Source organism: Malus sylvestris, chromosome 15 (genome assembly GCF_916048215.2).
Source record: "Malus sylvestris chromosome 15, drMalSylv7.2, whole genome shotgun sequence".
Lineage (NCBI taxonomy): Eukaryota > Viridiplantae > Streptophyta > Magnoliopsida > Rosales > Rosaceae > Malus > Malus sylvestris.
The window spans coordinates 42,611,440-42,623,819 of NC_062274.1; the positions used below are offsets into that span (position 1 = coordinate 42,611,440).

At 38.9% G+C, this 12,380-nt stretch overlaps 1 protein-coding gene and 1 long non-coding RNA gene across 3 annotated transcripts; both read left to right on the forward strand.

Moving 5' to 3' along the window:
• Positions 1–3,554: 3,554 nt before the first annotated feature.
• On the forward strand, positions 3,555–10,004 carry LOC126605909 (oxysterol-binding protein-related protein 1C-like). 2 transcript variants are annotated; one of them, XM_050273361.1, is made up of 10 exons: positions 3,555–4,487; positions 4,740–5,096; positions 6,807–6,903; positions 7,016–7,464; positions 7,594–7,749; positions 8,367–8,534; positions 8,611–8,751; positions 8,847–9,077; positions 9,183–9,311; positions 9,682–10,004. In XM_050273361.1, exons 1-10 carry the CDS (start codon positions 3,960–3,962, stop codon positions 9,847–9,849), a joined length of 2,424 nt encoding a protein of 807 aa, XP_050129318.1. In that variant the 5' UTR covers positions 3,555–3,959; the 3' UTR covers positions 9,850–10,004. The 2 variants fall into 2 exon arrangements, with proteins under 2 accessions (XP_050129318.1, XP_050129319.1); XM_050273362.1 differs by having other exon boundaries at positions 3,556–4,487; positions 9,198–9,311.
• A 1,034-nt stretch (positions 10,005–11,038) lies between these two features.
• On the forward strand, positions 11,039–12,013 carry LOC126605916 (uncharacterized). The gene is made up of 2 exons (XR_007617060.1): positions 11,039–11,484; positions 11,562–12,013. It is a non-coding gene; the product is annotated as an uncharacterized LOC126605916 (long non-coding RNA).
• The last annotated feature ends 367 nt before the right edge of the window (positions 12,014–12,380 follow it).

A 12,380-nucleotide genomic window follows, 5' to 3' on the forward strand; every position in this document is an offset into this window, starting at 1 on the left:
GGAGAACAATCAACCAGAAGCCGAAGTCGAACCTCCGGTCCAGGTTGCTTGCTTGGAAATTTGATTGCTTACCTTGTCTGTTACCTCTTTCGGTAAATCTTCTAGCTCGGTGACTTGGGGGACTCCTACTATAGGATTTTGTATCGCATTTGACCAAGCCCGAAACTACAAGTAAGCTTCAAGTGAAATTGATACATTACCTTGTGCATCTTCATCGGTTAAAGATACCACCCCTGGATGGAGGAAAAGTACTTCTAGAAAAGATGCCACATCTACGTATGAGACATATAAGGCAAGTGAAAATGATACCACACTTCGGTACTTAAAAGTTTCGTGATTACTCAATGGCTTGGATCTTGCAAGTCCCCAACCGAGAAACTTCCCTCACTCGGGAACTTAAGGGAGCACTATTTGTACCATACTTGACCAATCCCGAAACTACTGAGCACCGCTCAACGTTATACCGTCAAGGACCCAGAAGAGTTTCCCTACAACTAGGAGGCCAATCACAGTACGACACGTGTCGACATTAGAAGCCAATCATAGCGCAACAAGTGTCAACATCAGAAGCCAATCACAACACGACACGTGTCAATGTCAGAATGAAATTAGAAACTTTCTTCTATAAATAGAGATCATTCTCTCACAATATTTCCTAATGTCATTTGTACTAAATCATTCACTAGTACTCACTAAAGGAGAGATTGAACCTATGTATTTGTGTAAACCCTTCACAATTAATGAGAACACTACTCCGTGGACGTAGCCAATCTGGGTGAACCACGTACATCTTGTGTTTGCTTCCCTGTCCCTATCCATTTACATACTTATCCACACTAGTGACCGGAGCAATCTAGCGAATATCACAAACTTAACACTTTCTGTTGTACCAAAGTCCTCACTGATTTTGTGCATCAACAACTTTAGTCTAATCTAGGTGTACGTAAGAAATTCTTTTTCAAATGCATAAATGGAAACTATCAATCATATATACATATATATACACACATACTATAAAAAGGAAAAGACCCACTCACTTGAGTTTGCGCTACAACTCTCTAGCACGAATATCGATGCGTCACGAACGATCGTCGCCTAGAACAAATATCAAATCACGTCTCAAAATTTTTATCGATAGAACACGTAACTTACATAAAACACATCCCCATGGATGTTCTCGAATGATTTGTAACCTATTGACCAAAAGTCAATTATTGGTCAAAGGTCGACGGTAGGGTCCATAACCCTATGTAACTCGATCCGGAATATCCGCACCTCGGATTTCTGATCCATAACTTCCCAAGAGTTTCAATAAGCTTCTAGAACAACATCCTAAAGTTTCAGAACGATTCAACAGTCAGATCTCCGCTAATCGCTAAAATTAAGTTGCGGCCGACGTTTATATTTACAAACTTAGAAAACCCATTCGGGAAGATTCGTACATCAAATTCCTGATCTGTCAGTTACTAGTATCCTTAAATATTATGTGCTATTAAGTATTAAAGTTTGGTGACGATCCAACGGTCGGATCGTCGATTCATATAATGTCCAAGTGGCGGTCTCTATCAAAGTATAATTATATGACGAGATTTCATCAATTGAACGTCACATATGGAATCAAGGTATCCAAATTAGTTTAGGAAGGGCAGTTGGGGTCTTGGCCCACGCGCCGCCGCACGGCCAGCCTCGACTGGCTGGAAAAATCAACTATTTCCAAAAATTACCAAATTTCACATAAATGAATATCTCAATAAGTAGAGCAAGTTTTATACCTGTGGCCAAGTCCAATTTGACCGGGAAAAGCTCCAATTTCCCTCGAACTTGCCGGAAACCCTAGAATAGGTGAGCTTTAATTCTTCTTCCTCGGTGTCCGACGCCCCTACAACTAGTTGGTTCTTGTTCCTGGGTCCAAAAGGAGTTGATTAAGGGCGGTGGATGGGTGATGAAATTCACCAGAACGACGGATTGCCGTTGAGAACCCCACGACGCCGTGCTTCGTCCTCACGGTTTAGGAGCCAAAAGGCTCGATTTTTGGAAGGGAAAATGGGTTGCACAGAGGTTGTGTGTTGTTAGCAAGTGAAGGCTGGGCGAAAATCGCTGAAAAATGGTGGAAGCTGGCCGGAAATCCCTCCGGGTCAAAATTGGGGTGCTGCGCATGGATGGGTCAACAGGAAAGCTGAGTGCTTTCTCTCCCTTTCCTAATTCATCCCTCTTTCCTCCCTAATTTCTGATTGGTCCTAAAAAATAATATGATTGGTTACATTTCCCACATGGTGGGAGTTTTAATTAATTTAAAATCCATAGTTTAGTAAAACGACTTCAAATGTCCATAACTATACCGTTAAAACCTAGATTCGCAAACGGCTTTCGCTTATCCGTTTATGGTTTCAAGATCTATTCGAAAACGTTACTTGTGACCTCGAAAGGTCAACAAATTTTTAAAGGTTAATTATAAAAATTCAGACCCGATAATTATTCGATTTAATTCCTAAAATTAACTAATACATATAACGTAAACGTTAAATGCGAATTTAAATAACGAGATACGTAATGAATTGTGAAATTCTGGGGATGAGATTTCACAAAGGCGGTCAACGAAAGTCAACAATCTCGCCTCTAAGGTATTTTTATCAATTCACACTTTTAAAATTTATAGAATCGTAAAATTAGGAACGGATTGTCACATACATTTTACGTAAAAAAAATTTGGTGCATTTTACATAAAAATTTGATACATTTTACATATAACAAGTGATATATTCTTTATGAAAATGGGTACTGTATAAATAAATTATGGGTAAAAATAAAAGATTTAAAAACTATAAGTACAAATAAAAATATAAAAATATGGGCACAGAAATAAATTAAATATATTAGTAAATTGGTACAAATTAGCCATTTATTACTACAGTCTATTAGTATTTCTCTTCACTTGTAAGTTAGATGTGTTAGATTTGATTCTTGTCAAAGGCATGTTTAAACTATATTATTGCTAACCCATTGTGAGACTAAGCCTACCTCTTCCCCTTAGTGTAGATAATATTGTTTGTTCACAAAATAAAAAAATGATTGCAAATTGAAAATGAGGTGCAAATTAAAAATTAAAATATATGACACAAATTTTAGCCATAAGGATAAATATTCCAAATGTAATGGTTTTAACCCTTTTCACAACCAGCAAATTGCAATGAAATTCAGATTAAAAGATTACCACATCCTTGATTAAAAAAGAAAAAAGAAAAGAAGCTTCCCTACGTGTGACTGTGCGAGAAAACTACCCAAAAAACAAAAAATAAAAGAAGTCCCGCGAGTCAAAGGACGTGAAAGGCATTAACATTTTTGTCAACTACCAAACTGCCCAAACGCTCCCGCCACTCACCAAGCACTGTTATTCATACACGCGTCACCTCTTGGATCTTCCACGTGTCGCCCTGCAAGAAACTAGCCGGCGGCCATCTCCACTACAACCCCTGCGTCCTCCCCGCACCCAACCAAACCACAGTCGTAAATATTTCTATTTATTTACGATTTACCCACGACACATTAAAAAATCTCTCGAAGAGAGAGAGAGGCACAACTCATCACAGACACGGTGGCTAACCGCCTCATATTTTTAAAAACATTGGCATTTTAGAGAGAGAGAGAGAAGAGAGAGAGAGAGAGAGAGAGAGAGAGAGTTGATTGTTCCGTCACCGTCGCTTCCTCCGAAACCCCAACTCTTCCTCCAAATAACCGTTTCTCCCACTTTCACGCGATACTCGCTTTATCCGTTTCTCTCCCTCCGCAAAATCCCAATTCCCAACAAAATCACAGAAGAAAAAAAATTTAAAATTAAAAAAATCCAAATGAAACTCCTAACCATAATCACAACCATAACCGCCGCCCTCCTCCGCCGCCACGTCCGCATCCCCACCCGATCCCAATCCCAATATCCCCCAATTATTTCCCTCTAATTCCATATGCATCCCTTCTGCTGCATCTCCACGCTCTCCGATCATTCACCGGACCTCCACATGACCTCCTTCGGCTCCAGATCCGACACCCACGCCCGCATCGCCAAAATCGACCCGAACAGCGTCAACAATCACAGCTACAGCCACAGCCATTGCAGCGCCGACTACGGACGCCTCAGTCAGCGCACCACGGCGGCTGCTGCTGCTGCCGCCGTGGCAGTCGTGGCTCGGCCGCCCTCGGCAAGGGAGCAGCCGGTCGACGTCCAGATAAACGACATCGTCGGGAATGGCGTGTCCGGAATTCTGTTCAAGTGGGTGAATTACGGCAAGGGGTGGCGGCCGAGGTGGTTCGTTCTGCAAGACGGAGTTTTGTCGTATTATAAGATTCACGGCCCTGATAGGATCTTCGTTACGGTTGAGACTGAGAAAGGATCAAAAGTCATCGGCGACGAATCGATGCGGCGGATTTCGAGGCATAAGAACGGCATTCCTCATAAGCTCCGCCGCAAGCCTTTCGGCGAAGTCCATCTCAAGGTTCTCGGTCTCTCTCGATTTTCATTTCTATATGATTAAATCAATTTTTATTAATTCCAATGTCAGTTCGAATTCTAATCCGGTCCACATTTTCCTCGTTGATCGTCGAGCGTTTAATTGTTTTTTTTTTTTTTTTAATTTTGTATTTCACTAGATACGTCTTAATTTGATCAAATTCTGCTAATTATATTTTATTTGATTTGTGCTTGATTCTATATCGAATTTGATGATTTTTGATGGTTTCATTCTCAGGTTTCGAGCATCCGCGAAAGCAGATCGGATGATAAGAGGTTTTCGATCTTCACAGGCACAAAGAGGTTGCATTTGAGGGCAGAGACTCGAGAAGATCGACACGAATGGGTGGAAGCATTGCAGGCTGTGAAAGACATGTTCCCGCGGATCTCCAACAGCGAGTTGATGGCTCCGGTCGACAATGTCGCCCTTTCTACTGATAAGGTGAGGCAGCGGCTTGTTGAAGAAGGTGTTAGGGAGGCTGCCATTCAGGACACGGAGCAGATAATGAGGACTGAGTTTGCCGCGTTGCAGAACCAGCTCTTGCTGCTCAAGCAGAAGCAGTGGCTCCTTATTGACACGCTGCGACAGTTAGAGGTATGAAACCTTATGCCGGTTGAAATTCGGAGTATTCTTCTTTGGTTTCTTACAATGCAGAAATTCTAATTTTCTTAAAACCACCAAGTCATTTGCTAAGGGGTTGTTTGGTTATAGTGTGTTCATCTTTTGGATTAGTCATTGTTGTGATTCATTTGTGTAGAGTGGGAAAATGAGGTTTATATTTCTCTCTCAAATTTCTGTACATTATAATTTTGAATATAATCAATCTTCTTAATTGTGTTTGTCTGATCGCAAGTGGTGGATTACCCTAGTTCATAGGGCCTTCCTCTTCAACCCACTGCATCCCTCCCTTGTAGAGTAGGATATTGCTTGTATAAAAAAAAAATTGTGTTGGTCTGATCTTTGAGCTTGAGTGACTTGAGTGTTAGACTGTTAGTTAATGGAAGGAGTAAAGGATTCATTGCGATATCACTTGACTAAAAGATGACATTGATCCCGCACAAACCAGACTATTCTTGTATAGTTTTCCGTACTCTTTTGAAAAGGTAAAAAAAAAACCATTGAAATGAATAAAAATTGGCTGGTTCTAGTTCCTTATTTTCTAGATTGTTTGTCTGAAAATTGATGTGGGCTGAGTGTTTTCTGCATATGGCATGACCTTTTTTCTTGGGGCATGGGTAATGTGATATGTGTCGAAGGATTAATGGAGGTTAAATAACAGGGTATTTACAGGTTTGTGGAGGCTAAATATGGAGTGTTTACAACAAGCTTAATGTGGTTCTAATTCTATATTTTCTAGATTTTTTGTTTGAAAATTGATTTGGTTCTAATTCTATAATTCTATGTTTTTATGATCTGAGGTGATGCCAAAAAAAGACTACGCCTCTCTTTTTGCGGTTTCTACAAGAACATGTTTTACTATTGTAGCCTTACCTCCACGTTCCACCTCTTATTTATGAAATACGGACGGTCAAGCTATGAGTTTTTAAGGAATTAGCTTATCCAGGATGGTTTAAATTCTCTAATGTTTTCAGTTTTGATTTACTTCCAGGTGGAAATATGTTACATGGATTTCTTTTTCATAGCTCTACCTCTGTTTTTATTTTATTTTATTTTTTTTAACAAACGATATTATTTACACTAAGGGGATAGGAGAGTGGACGAAGCCTCACAACGGGCTAGCAATAATGTGGTTTGAGTTCCTAGGTTTTAGCATCAAAATGTTTGAGAACTAAAGTGCTTTCATCAAATTCAAAATGCCCTAAAGACCAACCTGCTTTTGCCGTACCCCATTTTCATAATGTTAGCACCTGCAAAACTACCACATGGTCTCCTTAAAGGTCCCATGCCCCATTTTCATAATGTTAGCACCTGCAAAACTACTTCATGTACTCCTTAAAAGGGCATATATCCGTAGGCCCTCACACAACTAACTACTCATGCTAGATTTTTCGTTTTATTTTTGTCTCTTAAAAAAAGGAGAAATTTAATTGAATGAGGAATTTATTATTATTGCATAAAGAAAAGAGTTGTGGACTGATGGCATATTACTAGATACCAAAATAAGGAAATTGTACAACGCTGACCATTTCGCTAGTGTTTATTAAGCAATATTTTTATGAGGTATCTTGTGTTCATACAAAAGTTTGCTTTCTTAAGAGTTTAACTTCTGGTGCAAGGATTTTGGCTCGTCATTTACTTCATTGTTTCTTGCTAATAAATTGATATTGATACTGTTTTTTGTAGACAGAAAAGGTAGATTTGGAGAATACAGTGGTAGATGAGAGCCGACAGTTGAAAGATTCTGGGGCTTCCTCTAGATCAAGGCAAGACAAATTCAGTGGTATGCATTTAGTAGAAATGGTGTTCTATCATAATTTATGCTATTTTAGTCCATCATGGTGTTCCATCATGATTTATGGTAATTTAGTCCATCATTGATATTAACTTTTCAGAAGGGAGTGCAAGTGAATCAGATGAGGATAATGAAAGAGTTGATGCTGCAGAAGAAGAAACAGATGAAGAGGACAATGCTTTCTTTGATACTCGTGATTTTCTATCATCTAGTTCTTTTAAAAGTAATGGGTCCGAGTATCGGATATCATCTGTGTCTTCAGACGATGAAGGGATAAATGCCATTGAAGCAGAAGATGGTCTTGATCCATCTATGAGATCTGTTGGAACTAACTTTCCTCTTGTCAAGCGCCGTAATAAGTTGCCGGACCCTGTTGAAAAAGAGAAGAGTGTTAGTCTTTGGTCAATGATTAAGGATAACATTGGGAAGGATCTCACAAAAATATGTCTTCCTGTATACTTTAATGAGCCTCTATCTACTCTACAAAAGGGTTTTGAGGATTTGGAATACTCGTATCTCCTTGATCGAGCATATGAATGGGGTAAAAGGGTAAAGACCTCAGAGCCATCCTCAATGCAATGCTGTTAAGAGTCTCTTCGCAGCATTAGATTTCTTAAATGAGTTAAATCATCTCGGTGCTTTCATGACTCATTTTTGAGTTTCTTTTATGCCCTGCAGGGTAATAGCCTTATGAGGATACTTAATGTGGCTGCTTTTGCTGTGTCTGGATATGCATCAACTGAAGGAAGAATTTGCAAGCCATTCAACCCATTATTAGGGGAAACATACGAGGCTGACTATCCAGACAAAGGCCTCCGATTCTTCTCAGAGAAGGTGTGAAAATTACTTCAGAACTGAATCCGTAGCATACACTATTCTCTTGTAGACCTTCTGTTCAGCATTTGACTAGTAATTTAATTCTCAGAATTGCAAGTTTTCTCTCTACAAATTGACTGGTGCATTTATCAAGTAAATCAAATGGTTTTTACATGTCTAGTGAAAACATTGAATCTTATATTTAATGCCACTGTTCGCTCAATGTTGAGCAATGTATTTTGAACCTTTAATTTGAGTCGTGGGAAGAGAAGTATTGTAATGCAACGAAGCTTGAAATAAACAGGTTTAATTAATATTTCATAATGAGTCAAAATATCTAGAAATATTTGTTTAAATGAATCTAAACATCTAGCCATTGAGATTTGATAGTTTGAAGCTCCCCGGGCAGGCCGATTTCTCAATAGGTTATCTGATAAAGTAGAAAGGGATTATACCAGCAAGAAATGAGCCTTGTTTGAGCAGCTAACTAAAGTAACGATAAAAAATATCAGTTAAGCATATGGCTTTTTTCATTATGGTTTATATTTATCGACTTAAAACACGCTGACAATCTCATTATTGTTCTATTTCTACTATGTATCAAACAGTAAAAATCCTTGTATTTTGGGTGTCAGGTTAGTCATCACCCCATGATTATCGCTTGCCACTGTGAGGGTCAAGGATGGAAATTCTGGGGAGACAGCAATTTGAAGAGCAAATTCTGGGGTCGCTCGATTCAGCTTGATCCTGTTGGTGTCCTGACCTTGGAATTTGATGATGGGGAAGTTCTTCAGTGGAGTAAAGTATGAAGCTGCCCCACTCAGCTATTGTTCATTATTTTCTAAGGTCGTGTCTTAAAAATGAACTCTTTCTGGCCAGGTTACAACGTCCATTTACAACCTTATCTTGGGAAAGCTTTACTGTGATCACTATGGGACGATGCGATTACAAGGAAAGCATGAATATTCATGTAAGCTGAAATTTAAGGAGCAGTCTATCATTGACCGAAATCCGCACCAGGTACTATTTTCTTTTTTCAATTTTTATTTCATTTAAGTTGTTCGTCTCTGCATTGGCACTTTAACACATTTATTTTTTATTCTTGTTTCCATTAGGTACATGGTATAGTTCAAGATAAGAATGGGAAAACGGCTGCAACAATGTTTGGCAAATGGGATGAGAGCATGCACTACGTTTTAGGAGACTGTTCAGGGAAGGGAAAAGGATCCGACTCTTTATCTGACTCCCGCCTGCTCTGGAGGAGGAACAAGCCACCCAAGTTTCCAACTAGATACAACTTAACACGCTTTGCCATCACATTGAATGAACTCACACCTGGACTGAAGGTGATTATTTGATAGTTTATTCCTTGGTTTGATCCGTCTTATCTAGATATTACTGGTATGGAAAGTACTGTTAGAAACTGCTAGCAGATTATGATTCCTTTTAAGTTTGATCGCGTGCAGGAGAAGTTGCCCCCAACAGATTCAAGGCTCAGACCCGATCAAAGGTATTTGGAAAATGGGGAGTATGAAATGGCAAATGCAGAGAAGTTGAGGCTGGAACAGAGACAACGGCAGGTAATATTGCATTTCAACTATATGTATCACATTTTAACTCCACATATAAGCACCTGCCCGGTGTTGATATAAACTAAACCTAGGTTTCGGGAATAATAGTAAAACTTAAAAACTGTTTAGCACGAAATCAAAACAACGGAGCACGGGTTTAATTCATGCAGTTCTAACCTTTCAATAAGGATGAATCTAAGTGTTGGGCCTTATAGTAATGAGAAAGGCACGTACATGAACTGTTTAAGCTTCTTGCAACAATGACATTCTTAGGCAAAACCAGTCGGACCTTTCTGTACGTTAGCTGGGGTTTCCTTACGTCAAATGTATTTACTGGTCTATGGTAAATGATGGGATGGTGCTTTGATGTCGAATTCAGGCACGAAAGATGCAAGAGCAGGGTTGGAAACCGCAGTGGTTTGCAAAGGATAAAGGAAGCGACACATACGGCTACACCGGTGGATATTGGGAGGCAAGGGAACAAGGAAACTGGGATTCATGTCCTGACATTTTTGGGCAAGTCCCTTGTGAACCGCAACTTGACTGAAGTTTATATTTTTTTGTGGTTCACCAATTATTATTCTTTTTTTTCTTTCTCTGAAATGGGATGGTGGATGCTGCCGATTTCGAGCAGTTATAGGGTCCTCCCTTTATTTGCATATAAAGTAAAAATTGAATGAATAAAAGTTCAAATTTTTTTCACCTCTCTTTTAAGCGATGAGTTCGGTATGATTCGAGTCGAGTGAATGAACGTAAATACTAATGGGTGAACAAAGCTGGAAGAAAATAAGATTTGTCTTCATTTTTTGGTTTGTAGGAACCCAACCCAACCCAACCCAACCCCAATGAGTAATTGGTGGAGTCGTCGGGCTTAGGGTTTTTATGAGGTAGCAGCATATTAATCTTATTTAGCATTGTATGTAGTTTTCGTGATCAAATATGCATGTCCAACGTGAATCGCAGCAAAACTCATGGGTTAAGCCTTGCAAGCCAGTGAATCGCTGCACATTGATAATTATGAGGCACTTTGGGTATGTTTTAGATTTTTCTTCTCATAGTCTTTTGTCAAATGTACAAGTTACACGACCTACAAAAAATCACAACCACAAGTACGAATAACAATCATTGTTCTAAGATTTGAGGTTGAGTAGAATCCATAACCACTACATAAGACTTTCCTCAACATAGTAAGAGAGTGCCAACAACTATGAAGGCTCTCCTTAACATAGCAAAAATGAGCAACCACATTCATGAGGTGGAAGATGGTCAGAAGATTGAAGAAACAAAGAGGAGAAGAAATGTAAGAGATCAAGAAGGATTGTTACCGATCGATGCCAGAGCCAAAGACAAAAGTTTGCATTGATTTTATTCTTAATTTTCTTCATTGGTTAAGATTTTTTTCTCTCTACATTGTACGTAGTTTCAATCATGTTGTACGGATTTGCTTATTTCTCTTCTATTGATATAAATGGGGACTCGTAATCGGTATTTTTTTTTTAAATATTGGAGAGAGTAACAACATTAGACCATAAATAAGTTGAATGTATATTGGATCTTAACTGTAAGCCGTGCCTACTCTCCAAATTAACCGAAAAGATACATATGTGTTGTGCAGAGAAAAAGCTCTCCCCTCTCTCTAGAAATCCCACCTCCCCTTGCTCCGGAGAAATTTTTAATTGTGACGGGAACATGAGTGGTAGGTATACCACGTGTTTTTATGTAAGTGGTAAGAAATTTTATTTTTTAAGTTATCAACTTTTTAACACACATATCTCACCATTTGTATAATGACACGTGGTGTACTATCTCGTGTGCCAGTCATATCGAAAAATCTATCCTCGCTCCGCTCCCAACCGTAGTTGATTCCATTTGTCGTTTTGAGAGTCAGTGGCATGTTTTCCCGACATACATCGTCGTTTCCTAGGTGTTTATTGCCAATTCTCTGGTTCTCTCTTTCCTTTCTTATTTTCTTCGTATCTTCCAAACCCTAATCTCAAGTTCGAGTCCCCTCCGCTGCAAACCCATTTTTCCTTCATGCTTCCCCACATCCATCTCCTCTCCTAAACATAAATTAGACTTGGAAGTGCTTGACCTGCTTAAGTCTCTAGATCCAAACCTCATAGCCCATTGCCACACCGGTTTGCCGGAAAACTTGGGCGAAGTGTGGTACAATTTGTGACTCGTAACAAGGCTGTTTTACACACCCCTTTGCCCTCCCCCCGTTTGTTTGTTTGTCTCATTTCATGGATTTCTTTGTAGGTGTTGCTATCAAAGGTTGGGATCTCGGTGGTTCAACTTGTTTCGGCATTTCCAGATCTGATTTATAGTTTGGTTGTGTTTTTGGATATGGGTTCGTGTGGTGCTGCACTGCTTTTGCAAGACTCAACTTGGCGTTGTCTCCACTGATGTGCGGGCTTCTCATGATGTTTTGAGTTGGTGCTCTACTTTTGATTGGGCTTTTGTGCGTAATTTTCTCTTTTTTCTTAATAAAATATTTATTTTTTGATCAAAAAAGAAAAGAAAAGATACGTATGTGTTGTGCTCAAGGTATAAAATATCGATGATATCGGAAATATCGGTAGTCCAAAAACACAGAAATATCGATGGAAATATCGGGATATTATCGATATCGATAAAAATAATATGGAAACCACGAAAATTGTAAGAAAAACTTGAAAATTTTTATTGAAACTTTGCAGGATGTTTATTTAGTCAATTATCTATTAGTTTATCACAAAAAAATTGGAAGGAAATGCATTGCATGATGGATTTAACTAATTTAAGTAACATTGTGAGTGTAGAAAATATGTAGTAATTAATGAACGAAGTTTAAACACACCATAATCATTTATATATAATGAATTAGTACAATATTTTACACTTTATACATTGCATGGTAAGATACATGAGTGACTTAGTACCACATAGAGTTCCTATGAGGTTCAAATTTTTCACTATCTTCATCATCTCTATGTGTAGAGTAAGTGTATTGTGAAGAGTGGTCATCGGATGATAAATCCCCAAAATAGTTTTGCATGTAATTGTTAACATGCCTCCCATATGGATCCGAGATTGGTT